This window comes from Trichomycterus rosablanca, chromosome 15 (assembly GCF_030014385.1).
Source record: "Trichomycterus rosablanca isolate fTriRos1 chromosome 15, fTriRos1.hap1, whole genome shotgun sequence".
Lineage (NCBI taxonomy): Eukaryota > Metazoa > Chordata > Actinopteri > Siluriformes > Trichomycteridae > Trichomycterus > Trichomycterus rosablanca.
This window is the reverse complement of record NC_086002.1, coordinates 24,433,536-24,454,783: the sequence shown is the minus strand read 5'-3', so window position 1 is coordinate 24,454,783 and position 21,248 is coordinate 24,433,536. Positions and strand designations below refer to the sequence as shown.

The 21,248-nt window shown below is 39.0% G+C and overlaps 4 protein-coding genes across 4 annotated transcripts in view; all 4 read right to left on the bottom strand.

The window, feature by feature from the left end:
• Positions 1 to 8,324: 8,324 nt before the first annotated feature.
• On the bottom strand, positions 8,325 to 8,721 carry LOC134329038 (histone H2B-like). The gene has a single exon (XM_063010282.1). The coding sequence runs from the start codon at positions 8,712 to 8,714 to the stop codon at positions 8,340 to 8,342; it is 375 nt and encodes a 124-aa protein (XP_062866352.1). The 5' UTR covers positions 8,715 to 8,721; the 3' UTR covers positions 8,325 to 8,339.
• A 730-nt stretch (positions 8,722 to 9,451) lies between these two features.
• On the bottom strand, positions 9,452 to 9,770 carry LOC134329057 (histone H4). The gene has a single exon (XM_063010304.1). It carries the CDS (start codon positions 9,761 to 9,763, stop codon positions 9,452 to 9,454), a length of 312 nt encoding a protein of 103 aa, XP_062866374.1. The 5' UTR covers positions 9,764 to 9,770.
• A 1,477-nt stretch (positions 9,771 to 11,247) lies between these two features.
• LOC134328937 (histone H3) lies at positions 11,248 to 11,658 on the bottom strand. Its single transcript, XM_063010179.1, has one exon. It carries the CDS (start codon positions 11,656 to 11,658, stop codon positions 11,248 to 11,250), a length of 411 nt encoding a protein of 136 aa, XP_062866249.1.
• A 693-nt stretch (positions 11,659 to 12,351) lies between these two features.
• The window catches only part of LOC134328804 (histone H2AX-like), a 92,717-nt gene continuing 83,820 nt past the window's right edge, over positions 12,352 to 21,248 (bottom strand). The window contains exon 3 of the mRNA XM_063010033.1: positions 12,352 to 12,733. Within this exon, the coding sequence (XP_062866103.1) occupies positions 12,352 to 12,733 (382 nt within the window). The remainder of the gene's footprint in view (positions 12,734 to 21,248) is intronic.

Here is a 21,248-nt window from a genome sequence, read left to right as displayed (position 1 = left end):
TACGTAGTGACGGTACATTTAATTTAGCTGAAACACTGAGCAGGAGGCACAGACACATACACACACAAATACAAGGGTTAGACTTCCTTTACAATTTCTAGTGTCGGCATGAGGAAACACAAAACAATCCGTATGTACTTCAGCTAAATTAACACAAAGTTACAAAAAAAAACTGAAAATTCTCATCACCGGTGATAATCGGCACTCGCACAATATACAACAAAACAAGTTACTTGATTGTCACCACGTCAATGGAGATTGCTACCAGGATGAGTATTTGTTTTTGACTGAAAATCTTTTTCGACTAATCCTCACGTCGCTTATATGACAAACAATTTATCAGTTCCCGCCTCAGCGTTGTCCTGCTTTGCGGATCATCAGGCATGACAATCTCTAAAAGCGGCTCATGCATTTGGACAGAGAGAGTGTTAATCACCATGGAGCATAAACATTTAACAATAAAATAAACCCATACGTGCACAAAGATTCTTTTTTTTTTACCAAGATTTTATATTATCATTTCATATTGATATTTTACAATTCTCCAAAAGTGCCACAAGAGGGCGACATCACAAGGTTTTTTAACATGGGCACAAGATTTTATATTTCCATATCATATTACTTTGCTTCAAGAGTGCCACAAAGATTTAACAATAGAACAGTAAATTTGAGTCTGGATCAAAAGATCTTGTGACCATGTTGGAGGAAAATATAACATACTATATTTAATATATAAGCTGGACGGACGAAGCACGTTCAGAGTGGCAGTTAACTTTAGTAAGAGTAAAGGAGAAGGTCCACTGTAACTGAAAGTCATTGCTCTGAGAATGTGGAGTATCTGATGATTAAGTGCAGATGCTTTTATTTACCGAGAGAGTTTTCAGCTGTTGTTGTTACTGCGGTTTACATTCCTCCTGATGCTAATTCCAAGTTAGCTTTGGAAGAGCTGAGTACAGCAGTCAGCAAGCAACAAACTGTGCACCCAGATTGCACCAAATTTCATAGAAATGTCTCTTTTTCTACTAGAGGAAAGAAGACCTTGGACCATGTGTATTCAAACACTGCAGAGGCATACAAAGCCTCCCTCATCTGGGACAGTCTGATCACCTTTCACTGTTCCTGCTCCCCAAGTATGTGTCTAATCAAACTTGTAAAAACAAGGACAGTTAAAGTGTGGCCAGACTGAGTCATCTCCTCCCTACAGCATCAGTTTCATAACACTGATTGGAGCATGTTTTTGTCTCAAGCTTCCATGGACAAAGACTTGGACATGTACACTTCATTTGTAATATACTATATAAACTAGATGTCACCTCTGTCAAGCATGTGAAAACCTTCCCCAATCAGAAGCCCTGGATGAATGCAGAGGTTTGTCCTCTGCTGAAAGCACGAGACGCTGCATTCAGATTGGGTGACACTGAGGCCTACAGCTTAGCCAGGGCAAATCTGAAACAGAGCACCAGAACAGCCAAACACACATACAAACCGTCTGTTGAGGAAAACTTCCACAACTCTGACCCCCGGCATATGTGGAAGGGCATCCAAACTCTCACAAGTTATGGGCCATCCCAACCAACCTCTTCATCCAACAGTGCCTCCCTACCGATGAGCTAAACAGGTTTGTGTACACAATATGACCAGTACCGTAAAACAGGGTTTACTAAGCTCAGCTTAAGAAAGCAACAAATGCACACAGATGCCAAGATGCTCTATGCACTAATGTTTGTGTTCAGCTCAAGTGTAACCTGCCGACAGCAGTAAGTGGAAGGAACGAGACGGGTGCCATTTTCACTGTTAAAGCATAATGAGTAAAACTAGGAAGAACTTCAGAGAAGGCAATTAATTTCACAATGATTAATTAATAATAATTAGAACAGCTAATAGGTGTGTTTGCAGTGGAATTACGTACATGTTGCTTGGTGTATTTGACGAGACAAAGTGAGCTTGCATGATCACACCAATTATTCACTTGTGTTTATCAGCAAGTTTTACTTTCAGGTGCAGGTAAAACCAGGCTGTAGTAATTATACATATCTGTGAAGTTTAACTGTGTAATAGTTGTTCACCAAGTGAAATAGCCTACAGCAGTGTTGAATAATATAGTCTTTTTCCATGTTTAAATGAGCAGTTCATATTACAGCGCAATAATGTTTTAAACTGGCACAGTCCCTTTTTTACATGAATATGACCATGACCATGTCATATTCTTATTCAGTTGTATTCTGGACTCTGCAAAATTGCAGTAAAGTTTAATCTAATCTAATATTTGTTATTTAAGTAAAAAGAAACCTGTCTGTGTCCTTGTTATTTGCTTTAATTGCTTTTTTTAAATCATTTTAAATGTTGTATTGCATATACAGAACTTAACCTGATTCAGGATTGATGTATGAGTGATTCCAGTGTGATGCATAATGTCATAAATCAATATCTGATTTATTATAGTAGGCTTTCTTTGTGATATTAGAACATGACCTGCAGGACTGGTAGGTAAACTGCTGCTGCTTTCCTTGTCAACTCCTATCAAATGTATCAAATCAAACTTATTTACTAGATCAAAGAGGAGTTCCGTCGTATTACGACAATTGCCCTGGAAGAGACGTTCATGCTTAATCTTGATGGGTACACATCACGTCTTCTGCAGCTAAGGCGTGCCAGAGGAGGAGCTGCTGGTGCTGAGATGCGTCCTCTCCTATCCACTGTAAATGAGGTACTTTTTAATTTGACTTTTTTACAATGGGTGTAATTAGCTCGAGGTGTAACCTGTGTAAGTCCCTGTGTAACAAAGCTAATGTTGTTTCAAGGGTTATATGGACTGTAATGTACAAACACCACAATAATTTACTTATTAAATCATTTACTGATTATTTAATTGAAGGGGAATAAGGGTAAAACGTGGGATAAATGTTTGTAGGGTTAGTAGTGTTAATTTTTAACCAAAAAAGGTTTGGTGTACTTATAGGTTTGCACCAGGCATGCAGGCAGCTGTGCTGGGAGTCAAAGGACCCGAGCACTGATGGTTAATGGGATTTATATAATTGTGATTGTCTCAATGTAATTAATATAAATTGATGTAACGGTATAATGATACCATGTCTTTGTTTGTCATAGACCAATGACATTTTGATAGTGGTGAACTTAGGAAATGCTATGTTACCTATAGTTGGTTTGGTCCAATCCCTCATGAGTATTGAAGGGAAAAAAAGGAGTTTGTTTGGTTGGGCATGTGGGAGTTGTAATGGTGGTGCAATAATTGAGATGCACTGAAGTTTAGTTTAAAGTTTGTTATTAGTTTAGGCCAGGTTTGACTGTATGAATATCTTGGTGCAATAAATTTTTATGTTTAATATTTTGCACCTGTATTTTTTTTTTTTTTTGGGTTGGGATGATCGAGTATCCTGTAACACCCTGAGTTCCTGATCTTGAGAGGGGAGCTGTGCTATAACTGCCCTCATGCTCTGAGCCCAACTTTCCAACAAAGACAGAGTGCAAAGACAAATTTCACTATGCTTTAATGTAGATGTGATGAATAAAGGCTGAATTATTAACGTCTCCTTACCATTGCAGTGTGTTGAGTAAAAAGGGATGCAGTTATCTGTTACCTTATCGAGTACCTTGGGGAACATCAAGAAGAGCTTTTTCAAGAAGGTACTTACAGGATTACACACATACTTGTTTTATATTTAAAATTCCTTTGCTTTTTTACTTTTCAAAATAAAGAATGAATGTGAGCTCCACGTGGACCAAACCATGAAGGTGCTTGTGATCCATAATCCCATTGCTGAGAATGAGTTGGTAGACGTGTCTATTCTGATAGAGGACAACCCGGATGTGGAAACCAAGCCCGGGCATGCATGCTGGTAATGGGATTGATCAATGGCCTCGAGTACCTTGAACCTTGAGTTTCCTGTGAAGCTGAAATATACATTTGAAAGATTCCAGAAACTTAATCTGGAACTTGATGGAGGAAAAGCTGTACAAGAAGGTTTACAGTTTCAAGAGGAAGTTTAATATCAAACACGGTCACAGACTAATTTGAATTTGAATTGTTTAATAAACTATACAAAGTACAGAGGATCTTTTGTGCTTCATGTCTTTATTTTATTAAAACATGATTAATTCTACAATATAAATACTGAACCTGTGTAGGACAGTATTTTTAAGTAAAGCTAAACTTTCCTGAATAAGTAATGGCTAATTGGTCATATAGATTAATTAATAGATCATACAATGTCTTATTTAACTTACTTGGCTTTTATTGACACACAGCTGAGATCACTTTCACTTTAACCAAGATGTGTCTGACTTTGAAGTGTGTTCATGAAACGTTATGCTTTAGCAGAATATGACTTATAACTTCCCATTTCTCACAATACAGTGAAATATACAAACACATTTTTAACACAGATGTCACTTATAAAGACTTTATAAATCAGTATTGTTCAGCACAGAAGAATCTGAAAACTTATTTACTCAATTTTTATTTATTTATTTGTTTAATGTATTCATAGTTTATTTAGTTAATCACTCATTCATGACCCTAACATCAAATTTAACAAAACATTAATGACTCTAGCAGTCCAGGTGAGACATATCCACCTATTTTACTTACATTTTTTACTCTCTCTCTCACACAAACACACCTGCAAAAGCTAGCAACAAACACAAGCGTTGTCCATTTATATATTACACATTCCTAAACACAATTTTACCCTCATGTTTTATTCACCCTACACCTCCTCCTACACCGCTGCAGGTGTTTTAGATGTATTTTTTTTTTATCCTAATGTGTCTCTAATGCTACTTTCACAAGCACTGAAAGGTTTCTAAAGCTATTTGATTGTTTTATTTCAATTTCACTACAATTTTACCTAACATGATTTCTTTATCATACACTGCTCTATTCTCCCACTCTGTCTTATATCCTAGTATGGGTTATTTTTTGGGCTACATTTTCATGTCTCTAATGGCTGTCCCACCTAATTGTACAATTTTTGTGTGTGTGTGTGTTGTGTGGTGTGTGTCAGAATGCATATAAATGGAGCCACTTAATGCTGTTTAATGATAATAGTTGACCATTACACTCTCAGCTTAAACAAAACTTCAATCCTAACAATAATAACGAGACGATATTTTAAGTGTATCCAGAGCGGTAGAGAGAACAGAGTGGTGACACTCTCGTAGAGAACCGTTGTAATGTTTGTTTTTTTCTAATTTTACTGGAGTAATATTTTACCTTGGATATCTCTACTTTAACTCGACTACATTCTGTACCTTCTCCACCACTAACATTAGACAAAATGAACTTGTGCATATTCACAATGAATTCATTAATGTATTACATGTAGGAATCAAGGTTATAATAGTTTTGGATTTTTCATTATAGTTTAGTTTTATTTCGTTGTGACTTTTTTCTCTCTAATTTAGTTAGTTTTAATAAGTTTTTATAGTGGGTTTGCTAGTTCTTTTTAATTGTTAATATTTTTTTAATGCTTAGTTTTAGTTTAGTTTTTATTAGTTCTAGTATTAGTTTTAGTTTTTTTTATACTTTGGGTCATTTTTCAGGTGCAGGATTCAAAAAGGTCAGAGTAAGTATTGTGTAATAAAAACTCAACAAAAGATACCATTTAAAAATGTTTTTCAAATACTGTTGAACAATCAACTGTCCACAAAAACTGTAACAGTCCACAAGATATCAGCCGTAAGTGCAAAATGTGTATAATACTGCTGCTGAAATGTAGTTGTTGACAGTTACCATCTTTCAGCCAGTTATTTAAAATGAGCTGGTAAAACATGAACTGGTAAAAGTGAGGATCTTTACCTGTCCATAACCCTGCCACTGAAAACAGGCGCTCATAATATGAACCATTTCTAGATGCAACACCAGTGGTGTAACTGGGAGCTCATGGGCTTCAGTGCAAAAAAAAAAATGTTGGGCCCCCTCAACAAATTGCATACACTGTAAAAAATGAATCAGTGGTCCAGTAGATTTTTTACAAATGTTTTGTGTTAAATTTATTTAATGGAATTAAGTTCTTCAATTTATGGTTATTATTTGAGTAAATTTTACTTATTAAAAAATGCTATAAAATCTACTTATTTCATTTGTGTGAATATAAAAATAAGTTATATAAATAAGTTGCTTTCAATTTTCAAGCACTTCCAGTCTGCGCGCGTGTGTTTTTTTTTTTTTTGTTTTTTTTTATAAATACACCTTCTAACCCGCAACGGTTCTGAAGAACCTCCACAACGGAATCCAGATTGCACAGTTTGTGAGCAAATTAACTAAGGTAAGTAATTCTGTTCTATTAATCTGTATAGTTACCACAGTTTATTACTGTAAACTTAGAATTAGTGTGTTAGAATGTGTCAGAATGCATGTCGTTATTACACTTACTTTAAATCAACAACATTATATGTGAGAGATGCTGTAATGAGTCTTGTAGTTTGATTTATTGCAACGTCTCACTTTTCTCATTTGAAAATAGGTTGAACTGTTCTTCAGGCTTGCCATTTTGTTAACTGAGGTAGTTAGGTGGTTCATTTTTCAACCTTTTTTTGTAACTTGGCAAACATCTCTTTTGGCTGAGGTAAGTTAGCTAGCTAATAAAAACTTCTCATTTTAATGCATTGAGAAAACAACTTTAACCCAGTGTTGAGAGCAAAGTTAAAACCACAACATAACGAGTCATGTTTTTGCAAACCTCAATTATCTTAATATTCAGTCATTTGTGAGACATATTTTAATTATTCCAATTTGGTGCATTTCATCCTAATAAGGATAAAACTATAAAAATGTAATTAAAATGAAACTTGTTAATGTGACAATTAGTCCAAAAATGTAATGTTTATTAACTGCATGTTTTGACAAGACAAATTAAAGTATTAACAAATTACTTTTGACCCTTTTCATACCATAATAATTGATGTTGCAGGACCCTGAAGGTTTAGAGGTGGACCAGCCCTCATTGGTAGTAGTTGTGATGATGAACATGAGAGCTTCTGCAGGTGACACACTAAAGGACATCATGATTATTATTAAGGGATCGCATGTCATCACAGGACTAAAAGATAATGCTATAGCTTGTGCTGCCTTCCTTGGCTTGACCTATGTGCTAAACCTCAGTTATCCCAGCCGGCAGACATTACAAAGGCATGGCTGTGGAAGAAGAGGGCCAAGTATTGGACTGGCCTACCAGAGAGAACGTGTGGAGAATTTTGTAAGAAGTGACTATGACAAGACTTCAGTTTTCAGGAACAATGGCACAAAATACACCAGAACACTTCATTGCTAGGTATTCAAGGTGCCAAAACATCTTTGTGTTGAGACGGAATGGCAACATTACAAAGTGGTAAATGCTTTACCATCCCAGCTTTTCTGGAAGGTGCTGCAGCCCTGAAATGCAAGAATGGATGTTTACTAACACATGAAATAAAGCTGACACAAACAGCTCAATAAAAATAGTTTGATTAAAAATGTATCACGATTAAAAATGTAACGCCTTAATCGCGTTAATTACCGCGATTAACGACAGCCCTAGTAATAATATGAACTAATTCATGAGACACACATCAGAAAAACATCAACTTAACTTTTGCTGTGGTCATTTTGCAGGCTAGCGTGGTGAGCAGAAACGGAATGTAAACATGAAGTGCCGTCAGGGAGCCCAATCCCCCCAATCTCAATCCGCTCCCTACTCACTCCCCCTCTTCACTCCGCCTCCGTTTGCGCGTTCACGTGGAGGGTCCCTCTGTAGTGGAGTGTTAGTGAGGAGGGAGCGGATTGGGAAAGACCGCATGAGGTACCGTACGTTGCCGGCAGCTAACGTAAAACTGCTCGAGTGGAAAACATCGATTTCATATCAGTTCACAATGCTCATAAATAAAATGATGAACACGAAAACGAAGTTTATTCTATCTATAATTTTAGTACGTTCTCGTTAGTTTTGTAAACGCCTAATACAGTTAGTGTTAGTTATCGTTTTTTCTATTTTAACAGCACCGGGTTTGTTTGGCGAGATCAAGGAGTGTAGCAACTCTCTCTCTACAGCTCTGAGTGTATTATATTAACTTTAAGAGTACAGTGACATTTTATTGTGTAATCTCCTAAACTCATCACATAGTGACAGTCGTGGACAAACCGTGAAAAACAGCAGTGCCCAAGAATAGTAATATATTAATAAATAAATAAAAGAAATCAAGTATTATGAACATGTGAGGCTATCTAGATAATGTGTATGACATAATCAGATCTAATATTTAAAAAGAAGAAAATTCTCTTAACTTGATAAGATGGGTGGCTCTTAAAAGAGCCGTTGGTTTGCCAGAGCGACTAAGGCGCTTTACTTGGAGCTGGTGTACTTGGTGACGGCCTTGGTACCCTCGGACACGGCGTGCTTGGCCAGCTCACCGGGAAGCAGCAGGCGCACGGCGGTCTGGATCTCCCTGGAGGTAATGGTGGAGCGCTTGTTGTAGTGAGCCAGACGAGAGGACTCACCAGCGATACGCTCGAAAATGTCGTTGACGAAGGAGTTCATGATGCCCATAGCCTTGGAGGAGATCCCGGTATCAGGATGGACCTGTTTCATGACCTTGTACACGTAGATAGCGTAGCTCTCCTTCCTGGACTTTCTGCGCTTCTTGCCTCCTTTGCCGGCGGTCTTGGTGACGGTTTTCTTGGAGCCCTTCTTGGGCGCGGCCTTCGCTGGTTCAGGCATGATGCTGCTGTTTCCTCTAGAACAAACTGCAAGTGAATATAGACGCTCTACACGCCCGCTTTATTAACCCTGCATGCTGAGTAAGCCAAGTTGGAACACGTAACTCTGATTGGTCCAAGCTCCTGGGTTTCTATTGGACAGACAACATACCGTTCCACGCCCCCTTCTGCCCCATTCACTAGAATCTGTTCTTTGTTGTCTGTTCCCGCTTAATCTGAGGTCGATACATGTTTTAAAACCGAATATAAAAGAATCAATAGCAATATTTTATTTATCAATATTTTATAGTTAGGATAAATAGATAGATAATTTTTTGTTTGTTTTTTAAGCGAAGCATTCGGGCACAATGTTTTACTGTATTTTACACAAAGATCGTGTTAATGATTGTAGTGTAATCTACAGTATAGCTGTACATTGGTAGTATGCAAACACGCCGTTTGAAGGCTAAACGAGAGATCTGATAGTAAACGTAATACTAACACTACTAATGATAACGCCAAGCTTTTAGGGCTACATAAGTGAACTGATAAAAAATGCATCAGTGAATGTGTTATTTTTATTTATAATGATGCTTTCAAGCTATGGGGGCTAAACGAGTGATTTGCAAATCTACAAACGCATCAGTGAACGTGCTATTACTAAACACTAATAATAATAAACAAGAAGGAATTTCTCTTGTGTAGAAAATATGGGTGGCTCTTAAAAGAGCCGTTGTGTTAGCGTGGAGGTCTGAACGTTTAACCCCCGAATCCGTACAGGGTGCGTCCCTGGCGTTTCAGAGCGTACACCACGTCCATTGCGGTGACGGTCTTTCTCTTGGCGTGCTCGGTGTAGGTGACGGCATCACGGATGACGTTCTCAAGGAAAACCTTGAGCACACCGCGGGTCTCCTCGTAGATCAAGCCGGAAATACGCTTCACACCGCCACGGCGAGCCAAACGGCGGATGGCGGGTTTAGTAATACCCTGGATGTTATCACGGAGAACTTTGCGGTGACGCTTAGCGCCTCCTTTTCCAAGACCTTTGCCGCCTTTTCCTCTTCCGGACATCGTTACTGCTCTCGTCGAGATTAAGCGAGTCAATGCAGGACGAGCGTTCACAGCAAGCCTGTTATTTCCCTCTATTGGACCTAGTTGAAGACGATGGGGCGGAGTTAAGCAGTGATCGCCCACTGTGACCGCAGTTGCTCGGAGTAGATCTTATAGAACGCGCTAGTGCCTCCACTGTTTTTCACAGTAAATCGGCTCACGATCCATCCAATGTTTTCCACATAACTATTATTGTAACTGATGTACGCTGTGCAGTTTTTAGGAATGCTTTGCCAACAGGATAAAAAAGAAACAAACAAAGAAACAAAAGAAAAAAGAAAAAAATTCAACAGGGCTTTTATACAACACTAAAACCTATTATAATGTAGTAGATCCGCAATATTTGTCTCAGTTTTAATATTGTACAATTAGGTGGGACAAATAGCCATTAGAGACATGACAATGTAGCCAATAAAATCTATACCAGGGGATAATGTTCAGTTTATGATCAAAATGGTAGTTGAAATAAGAAAATTTAGAGTAAAATTTGAGTAAATTAGAGAGAGAGAGAGAGAGAGAGAGCGAGAGAGAGAGAGATGTCTGAGTAAAAAAAAAAACTGAAAAAAAAACATTACAAAATGAAAACATTAAACAAAAAAAATAAAAAATGTGTAGTTGTAGAACTTACAGCACAAATGTGTAACACTAAATAAAATGAATGTCAGTGTATTGTAATATGTAAAGATTTTAGTCTATGACAAGTGGACAGTTAATATATATTTATGTATATATATATATATATATAAATATATATATATATATATATATATATATATACACACATAAAAATACATATTATACATACAGAGAAGAAAACACATACATACTCATACACACAGCTTTAGTTTGTGTTGTCACATTTTAACCACGAGATGGGAGCCACGCTCCACTAATTGATTCTCCATAACATTATAATACAGCTACTAGTACTATTACTGCCTATAATACTATTATTACAACAATGTATAATAGAAATAATGCATTATTATGAGTAATTATTATTATTTACAGTTAATATTTTACAATATGTTCAAAATTGTAATTGCTGTGTTAATTACCTATAATAGTATTTTATTATTGACATTAATACATTATTCTGAATAATAATTTACTCTACTACTCATAACGACTATATTACTCGTACTAACTTAATGCTTAACAGAACCCCGTAAACATACACACTATAAAAATTATTAATCAGTATGTTATAATACAATATTATAATTATGTGTTATAAGACGCCACCTGACAATCTTTAATCTGCTGTACTTATGTAACCCGTTTTTACTATTTATAACTGATAAACATAATTAATTTATAACTCGGAACCGACACACGCACACAAATAAATAAAAGAAAATGTTATGAAAAATGCCCATTTCAGTGGAAGCATGTAAGTGGCTCTTAAAAGAGCCTTTGGGGATAACTGGATGGAGTGGGTTCGTTTAAGCCCGCTCTCCGCGAATACGGCGGGCCAGCTGGATGTCCTTAGGCATGATGGTCACCCTCTTGGCATGGATGGCGCACAGGTTGGTGTCCTCGAACAGGCCGACCAGGTAAGCTTCACTGGCCTCCTGCAGAGCCATGACGGCAGAACTCTGGAAGCGCAGATCGGTCTTAAAGTCCTGAGCGATCTCTCTAACCAGGCGCTGGAAGGGCAGCTTGCGGATGAGCAGCTCAGTGGACTTCTGATAACGGCGGATTTCACGCAGAGCCACGGTACCTGGCCTGTAACGGTGAGGTTTCTTCACACCGCCAGTAGCCGGGGCGCTCTTGCGGGCAGCCTTAGTGGCGAGCTGCTTCCTCGGCGCTTTACCACCGGTGGATTTACGAGCGGTCTGCTTGGTTCTTGCCATCGCGTCTGGAACTCTGCACTTCACCAACTGTAGGACAGAATATGTTAGCCCGCCCAACACGCACTATTTAAGTACCAGAGCCGCTCCGCGCTCATTGGGCGTCTTGATGAAGCTCTTTTTTCATTGGACGATCGTGCTTACGTCAAATGTCACTTACTGGTCGGCGTTCTGCCGCTGCCTCGTTTCAAAAAACAAAGTATTTCCTCCATGCTGTTGGCGGGATTTATAATACTTTCCTTTCTTTCTTTGTGCTTTTAGAACACAGCTTACAATCGCATTTAAAGTATATACCTTTTAAAAAAATATATTGAATATTTCGTTCATTTTGCTTATTATTATTGTTGTTATTATTAGCATTATTAATATTTTTGTTCCATGTGCATTACACAAACACGTTTGTTGCACCACTTTTAATCGTCTATATTGTTGGTTTTGCTACTGCAAGTGATCTATAACTTGGCTAATGTATACATATATAGTGATATATGTAAAGATAGATAAATGGGGAAAAAATAAGTCGTACATATTGATTTGTTAATTTTACCATGTCATAAATCATGTGGTTTATGCCGTGTGAGTCTATGAAACAATATTACATTTGTATTATTTACACTTTATCTGGGGAAATTGCACTTTTTCTGTGGAAATGGGTGGCTCTTAAAAGAGCCTTTTGGTTAGAACACGAGAGCGACTTTATTTGGACTTAGCTGCTTTCTCGGTCTTCTTGGGTAACAGAACAGCCTGGATGTTAGGCAGCACACCGCCCTGAGCGATGGTTACACCTCCAAGCAGTCTGTTCAACTCCTCGTCGTTACGCACGGCCAACTGCAGATGACGAGGGATGATACGAGACTTCTTGTTATCTCTGGCGGCGTTACCAGCCAACTCGAGGATCTCAGCGGTCAGATACTCCAGCACGGCAGCCAAGTAGACAGGAGCACCAGCTCCCACACGGTGGGCGTAATTACCCTTACGTAGCAGTCTGTGAACACGGCCCACAGGGAACTGAAGGCCGGCACGGGATGAGCGAGTCTTGGCCTTAGCCCGAGTCTTACCACCGGTCTTTCCTCGACCACTCATTTTGATAGTCAGATACGTTCGTGGAACAAAACTGAAGTAAACTTGGAGAGCGCTCGAAACGGTATGATATAGGCAAACTGGCCTCTCTCCTATTGGCTTAGAGAGAAGGCACAGCCTAGCCAATCATAAACGCGCCGTCAAGTCCCAGGGAAACACATACACGCCCCCTCACATATTGCCCCCCTCCTCCCTCTCTTCTCCTCCGTTCTCCCGCCCGTGTAATGTATGATACAGAAAAGCTTCTCTTAAGCAACAATTACTTTATATTATGTCACAATAACATTTACACTAACAATTACATTATGTAAGTAGCTCATATACGTGAGTGCACATACATATATACATTTATACGGACAGTTTTATGAGGATGTGTGACAAAATCATTACACATAAAACAAGACCAGTCATACTTAGTGTTTTTAACTCCTTGCTTATTACACTCTCCACAAAATATGTATGAATAGTTGTATGTTTGCATGCATGCTTATATGTATATATGTGTTTAGGAAACGCGACTCTTTATGGGAAGATATAGGTGGCTCTTAAAAGAGCCGTTTTAAGAAAACGAAGTTAATAAAACAGGAACAGGTTTACTTCTTCTTGGGGGCAGCTTTTTTGGCCTTGGCCGCTTTGGGCTTAGCGGTCTTAGGTTTGGCTGCCTTGGCTTTTTTAGGACTTTTGGCTGCCTTCTTGGGGGTCGCCGGCTTCTTAGCCTTCTTGGGGCTCTTGGTGGTTTTCTTAGCGGCGGCAGCGGGTTTCTTGACCTTCTTGGGGGACTTCTTAGCTGCGGTTTTCTTGGCTGTTACCTTCTTGGGCTTCTTTGCAGCGGCGGGTTTCTTTGCGGCCTTTTTCACTTTAGGAGCGGCGGCTTTTTTGGCCGCGGGCTTCTTCGCCTCGGTCTGCTTCTTGTTGAGCTTGAAAGATCCTGAGGCGCCGGTGCCCTTGGTCTGCACCAGGGTGCCCTTGGTCACCAGGCTTTTGACGGCGAGTTTGACGCGGGAGTTGTTCTTCTCCACGTCGTATCCACCTGCAGACAGAGCTTTCTTCAGGGCGGCCAGGGACACGCCGCTCCTCTCCTTGGAAGCGGAAACAGCTTTGACGATCAGCTCGCCGACGCTGGGACCCGCTTTCTTGGGTTTGGCCGCGGTCTTCTTTTTTAATAGCCCCCGAAACACTACGATACCATTTATTTACCGTTTTCTTCTCCTTTCACATCCTCATAGAAAAAATAGTAGATTTATGCTACAGATTAACTACAGATTGTGCAGTAGAAAGTATTTTATTAAGATAATTGCAGCAAGTAGTGTAATAATAATCATCAGAATATTATAAATAAGACCAATTACAAAAGTGAACCAAAATGACAGCTATATGAATACTATACATAGAAAATAACATATAATTGCATATAAGAATAATAATTATAAAAGTAAATTATATATATATATATACAATATAAAGAAGTACTGTTTGTTTGTTTATTAGGATTTTAACGTCATGTTTTACACTTTGGTTACATTCATGACAGGAACGGTAGTTACTCATAACATAAGATTCATCAGTTCTCAAGGTTATATCATGAACATGAACAATTTAGTGTCTCCAATTCACCTCACTTGCATGTCTTTGGACTGTGGGAGGAAACCGGAGCACCCGGATGAAACCTACGCGGACATGGGGAGAACATGCAAACAACACAGAAAGGACCCAGACCGCCCCACCTGGGGATCGAACCCAGAACCTTCTTGCTGGATCTTGTGACCTTGGCTGATGATCTACGCCGGCTGTTAGATGCTGCAGAGTAGTGTTCATAGTTTTTACTCATGTATGAGAGGTGAATAAGCAAATGTGGCTCAGTGGTGGTAGTGGACACTTGAATATCTACAAAAAATACAAGGGACAATCTTTGGGTTATAAAATTATATACGATCAGCCATAACATTAAAACCACCTTTCTGTATGTATATTCTTTTTCTATCAGCTCCACTAACCATATAGTTTACTAACCATTTACTGACTTTCCCTATGGGATTAATAAAGTTATCTATCTATAGGTGCACTTTGTAGCTCTACAGTTCCGCTGTCGTCCATCAGTTACTCTGCATACTTTGTTAGCCCCCTTTTACCTTATTCTTCAATAGTCAGGACCTCCACATGACCACCACAGAGCAGGTATTATTTAGGTGGTGGATGATTCTCAGCACTGCAGTGACACTGACGTGGTTGGTGGTGTGTTACTGTGTGTTGTGCTTATATGACTGGATCAGACACAGCATCGCTGCTGGAGTTTTCAAATACCGTGTCCACTCACTGTCCACTCTTATATTATACACACCTGCTTTGTTGGTCCACCTTGTGGATGTAGTCAGAGATGGTAGGTCGTCCGTTGCTTATTATTGTATTACTATTATTGTTGTTGTTGTTCTTGTTGCTTATTGTAGCTTTTAAGTTTACGTTATCCACAGTATTCAATGAACTTTAATTATTTAGCAGCTGTTGTCTAATGCTAGAAACTGTTAGCCTTTAAGCTAACATTACCTGAAGTGTTTCAGTTCAGACTATCAGTTAACCTGAAAATCACTAGATAACATTACCTAACAGTTTCCATTTCCAAATTGCTCTCTATCTTAATCCAAATCTCATTAATAGACTTTCTGCTTACATTTTACTAAGTAAAAAGTTGTTAAGATTAAATGTTTATTTACCTCACACGAACGAACGATTCCTCTTTTTCAACGGCTCGCGTCGCACTGTTGCCATGGTGACGCTCGTTCTGCCGCCGCTGAATCAGAGACTGGACGCTGGACCACAGCCGGACAACCAGCGTCGGCGCTCACGCGTTTCTACGAGCACCAGCCAAACCCAACTGTGGTAACAACTGGGCCGGATCTGGCTACATTGATTCTGGCCGATTCTGACACTCGGCCGACTGTGCCGATAGAAAAGTGGGAACTGGGCCAGATGATTGTGCTAGCTGGGTTAACTTAGAAACCTTCCGGGAACGTTACTGGAACGATACTTTATACACATAAGAAATAAAACCTTATACAAGCTTTACCTAACGTTCTCTGTTAGTTCTCATAAAACCATGAGAGAACGTTAGGTTTCATAGTTTTATAGTTGGTACTTGTAAGTAAAGGTTGATCTACATGGACCGTCTCAAGCAAAAGGCTGTTTTTTTGGTAAGTTCCTACCAAAAAACTTTAAAGATCATAAGAAAACCTTCCGGGAACGTTACTGGAACGTTACTTTAAACACATAAGAAAGAAAACCTTAAGGCAACTTTTAGATAACGTTCTCTGTTAGTTTTCATAAAACCATGAGAGAACGTTAGGTTTTATAGTTCCCGGAACGTTCCGGGAACAGCGCTAATATTTTTAACGAAAATAGAACGTTCCCATAACGTTATGGGATGGTTCCCTAAAAATAACCATAGGGGAACCAAAATCTTACGTTACGGGAACGTTCTGTGTTAGCTGGGGTTCAGTATTGTAACTGATACAGGACGCGCTTTGTTCTGTATTTTTATCAATGGGAGACGGGTGGTGTGTATGAAACAGAAGGAAACTGCTGCTACTGTGGGAATTAGAAAGCGTTTGGTTATTATATTAAGTAGTGTTCACTTTTATTCTTAGTAACGGTGTGTGTGCGCTGGTTATAGCAGCATAACCTGTTTAATACACCGCTGTATGAGTAGCACAGTGGGTAGAGTGCGTTGTTGTTTTGCCTAAAATATGGTTCTGATTTATAATTATAAAGAATGAAAATAATAAATGTTAAACACCATAAATAAAACTTTTGTTCTCATGACTGTGCCCTTCAACGCACTCTACCCACTGTGCTACTCATACAGCGGTGTATTATCCAGGTTATGCTGCTATAACCAGCGCGCACACACCGTTACTAAGAATAAAAGTGAACACTACTTAATATAATAACCAAACGCTTTCTAAAAGAAGGATTCTGTATTTTACAGGACGGTGGGTAACTCTGGTTTGATTGTCTCTTATATAGTGAGTGAGGTAAAACACAGCACCAAAGCTTTAAATCAGTCCCACACATTCTCCTGCTGGTTTAATACAAGCTCTGATACACTGAGTCCAGTGTTACAAAAGTGAAACAAGCTTTAAAGCCTCGGTATCAAATGTTCCGTCCCTAATAAACAATGTTTTGTCCATTTTGTGTTAATTATTTTCATTATTTCGCTTTTGTTTTCCTTGTGGGAATTCCTTAGATGTTTAGAAGAGCGGACGGTAGATAGAGATGCACACGCCACGTCTAACCGTCTCAAACAATCTAATAACTTTCCACAAGAAAAACAATAGTGGGTCAACTGGATAAAATTATTTTCATAAACTAGACAAAACATCGTTTATCGTCACCATCACAAACTCCGTTCACTTTACCGCTGAGAAACAGTTTGATTGACCGCAGGTAAGCAACACGCACTTCCGGTTTATTGTCCCTACCTTTTCCGTCAGAAATGTGCAGCCGAGAAGTGCAAAACAAATTTACATTTTAGAAAACAAAATTACATATGCCGAAAACAAATTTACAAGTGCTGAAACACTTTTACATATGCCAAAACAAATTTACAAACACTGGGTTCCCAAGCACTTGTAAATTTGTTTTTGCTTTCGTTGTAAATGTTAATAATAATAATAATACATTTTATTTATATAGCGCTTTTCAAGATACTCAAAGACGCTTTACATAAGACAAATAATCAAAACAAATACGTACATACACCATACAAATCATAGTACAAAATCAAAATAGTACATCAACATCAAGAATAATTAAGATAAAAACAAAGAGAGCAGCATAAGACAGTTCATTAAAAATTAGCTAAATTATGAGAGAGAACAACAAATATAGAACAATTTCTTAAAATTAGACAGAAACAGGACAGATTTACATGCAATCAGGAAACTGAAAACTTTACAAGTTTTAGGATCTAGGACTTCACATTTCTGTCGTGATCTAAGTATAAAAACTATTAAAAAGAATAGCAAAAATAAAAGCATTTATTTTGTGTTGTTACAAGTTAAATGCCACTCTGAATAGATGAGTTTTGAGAAGTGACTTGAATTTGGACAGGTCAGGACAATCTCGTAGGTGTTTGGGGAGAGCATTCCATAAAGATGGAGCAGCTATGGAAAAGGCCCTGTCACCCCAGGTCCGGTGCTTGGTCCTAGAGGGTATGGACAGTAGGTTAGCCTCAGAAGAGCGAAGGCTACGGGAGGGAATGTGCTGATGGAGCAGGTCGGTGAGGTAGGATGGGGCCTGATTATGGAGAGCTTTGTGAGTGAATAGAAGAATTTTGAATTGAATGCGTTGAGCAACGGGAAGCCAATGAAGTTTTTGTAGAACAGGTGTAATATGATCACGGGAGCGAGTATGAGTAAGGAGGCGAGCAGCTGAATTCTGGATATACTGAAGTTTTTTTAGGATTTTGTTAGATGTACCATAAAGGATGCTATTGCAATAATCAATTCTGGATGTAATAAAAGCATGAATCAAGGTTTCGGCGGCAGAAAAGGAGAGTGATGGACGTAGACGTGCTATGTTTTTTAGATGAAAGAAAGCAGTTTTGGTGATGTGATTTACATGGCGGTCAAAAGAGAGGTTGCTATCAAAAATTACACCAAGATTTCGGATGTTAGAAGACGGAGACAAAGTGTCATTATCAATGGTAATTTGAAAATTTTTTGTGGTTTTTGCCAGGGTTGTAGGACCTACGATGATCATATCTGATTTTTCACAGTTTAATTTGAGGAAATTAGCTTTCATCCACAATTTCATTTCAGTGATGCAATTTGTCAGAGTGGAGTGAAGTTCAGTATTAATGGATTTGGAGGAGATGTAAAGCTGAATATCATCAGCATAGCAGTGGAAATGTAAACCATGCCGACGTATGATGTCACCAAGGGGGAGCATATAAAGAATAAACAAAAGGGGACCTAACACTGAGCCTTGGGGAACGCCTTGGGACAGTGGAGCAATGGCAGAACTACAATTGTTGATATTAACAAACTGTTGTCTGTTTATGAGATATGACCTTAACCACAAAAGGGCAGTACCAGTGATGTTGACAGAGGATTCAAGGCGGGACAGAAGAATGGAGTGATTAATGGTGTCAAAAGCTGCAGTAAGATCAAGGAGGACGAGAATATTAATTTGTCCAGAGTCTGAGGAAAGAAGAAGGTCATTTGTGACTTTGAGGAGGGCTGACTCAGTGCTGTGCTGGGGGCGGAAACCAGACTGAAATGATTCAAATAGATTATTGGAATTTAGGTGATCTTTGAGCTGTGAGGCAACAACACGTTCCAGTATTTTCGACAGAAATGGAAGATTGGAAATGGGCCGAAAGTTACTCATAATGTTAGAGTCAAGTCCAGGTTTTTTAAGTATGGGAGTAACAGCAGCCAATTTGAGTGATTGAGGGACTGAGCCAGAACTAAGAGAGGAATTGATTATCTCTGTGATAAGTGATGAGATAACTGGAAAACAACCCTTAACAAGTTTTGATGGAGCAGGATCCAAAACACAAGTGGAGCTTCGCATCCCTGTTAAGATCTCAGATAGGTCCAAAAGAGACACAGGTGAGAACTGAGACAGAGGCTGGGTAATAAATTGAGATGAGATAGGCGGAGAAACAGAGATGACAGGGGAAACTGTCAGAAAATTGTGGATATTCTCAACTTTTGTTTGAAAAAATGAGAGGTAAGAGTTACACTTGTCAACTGTAAAGGAATTGGTAGTATTGTCAACTGGTTTGAGAAGTTTATTTATTGTGGAAAAGAGAGTCTTAGGATTTGTTGATCCAGCATGTATGAGTTCGGAATAGTAAGTGGATCGGGCTGCCGTAAGAGCGTCTTTGTAATGTTGAAGATAATCAGAATAAATCTGATAATGTACTGTTAGACCGGTTTTCTTATAAAGTCTTTCAAGCTGGCGTTTACGGGATTTCATTTGGTGAAGCTCAATTGTGTACCATGGTGCGGAATGACTAAATGAAACAAATTTGGTTCTCAAAGGAGCCAGCTCATCAAGACATGAGGCGAGTATGTCATTATAGTAATCGACAAGGTCAGATGAATTACTAGACAGTACAGGACAGACAGACATCTTTTTAACAAGAGAATCTGAGAAAGCAGAGGGAGAGATATATTGAAGATTCCTGAAGGATATTTTACGTTTAGCTCTAGTGATGGGCCTAGTGACCTCAATGTCCATGATGATTGTCAAATGATCAGAGACAGTAAGGTCATGGCTGGACGGCTGATGAACTAGGACACCAGTAGAGCAGACAAGGTCAAGAGTATGACCTTTTTTATGAGTTGGAAAATGTATATGTTGTGTGAAATTAAAACACTGTAACAATTCCAAAAATTCCCTGGCAAATTTACAGTTGTTGTCATCAATATGGATGTTAAAATCACCCATAAGCAGTACAGAGGATGAGAGGGCACTAAGCTGGGTTAAAAAATCTGAAAAATCAGAGAGAAAGGAAGCGTTTGGCTTTGGCGGACGATAAACTACAGCAGTGACCAGAGGAGTAGGCCCTGACAACTTGAAAGCCAGGTGTTCAAAAGAAAGAGCAGCAGGAAAAGACAAAGTGGTTATTTTAATATCATCCCTATAGACTGCAGCAACACCACCACCTCGCCCTTCCATACGAGGTTCATCAATATACGAGTATCCCATTGGCGTGGTCTGATTTAACATAAAATAATCCAAGGGTTTATGCCAAGTTTCAGTGAGACAGAAAAAGTCTAGTTCACTGTCAGATATAAATTCACTGAGTACAGTACTTTTTGTGTTGAGTGAACGAACATTAAGCAATGCCATTTTCAAGTGGTATTGTTGTGTAGTTGGCTGTGAGGAACGAGGAAGAGAACGGAGATTTGCTAAGTCCACTCCGCGTTTCCCATCCCACTCCGTGGACAGCGTTGTCATGGAGACTACACCGCTACTGGTGTGCAAGGCAGCAGCGCTCTGATGACGTGTTTGCGGAGCGACAGTGCGCACGGCTGACCAGAAGGATGGAATAGCGTTACCGTTTCGAAGATAAACAAGCTTTCTCCGGGAGCCCCTGTGAATATAACGAGGCCGGCGAAGGAGTCCAAGCTGTTTGATGACTGAAATACACGATGGAGTAGTGCAGTTGTTGAACTTCCTCAGCTGGTCAACGGAATAGTTCAACATCGTGCCGATCCCAGGAAAACTCATCCACCGTTCACCACCGGCCGCAGACGCGATGTACAGTAGAAAGAACAAAAAGTATCAAAAGCACAAATAAAAGTATCAAAAGTAACATAAAAGAAATAGATCCACAAGGTGTGTAAAAAGATGAAAACGAAAAACGATAAAAATACAATAAAATACGGTAAAATACGGTAAAATACGGTAACGGTAGCGGCAGCCAAATGCGCCAGCGTCCACCATCACCATGGCAATGATAAATGTTGTTTTTGTTTTTTTGTAATTTTGTTTTCTGAAATGTT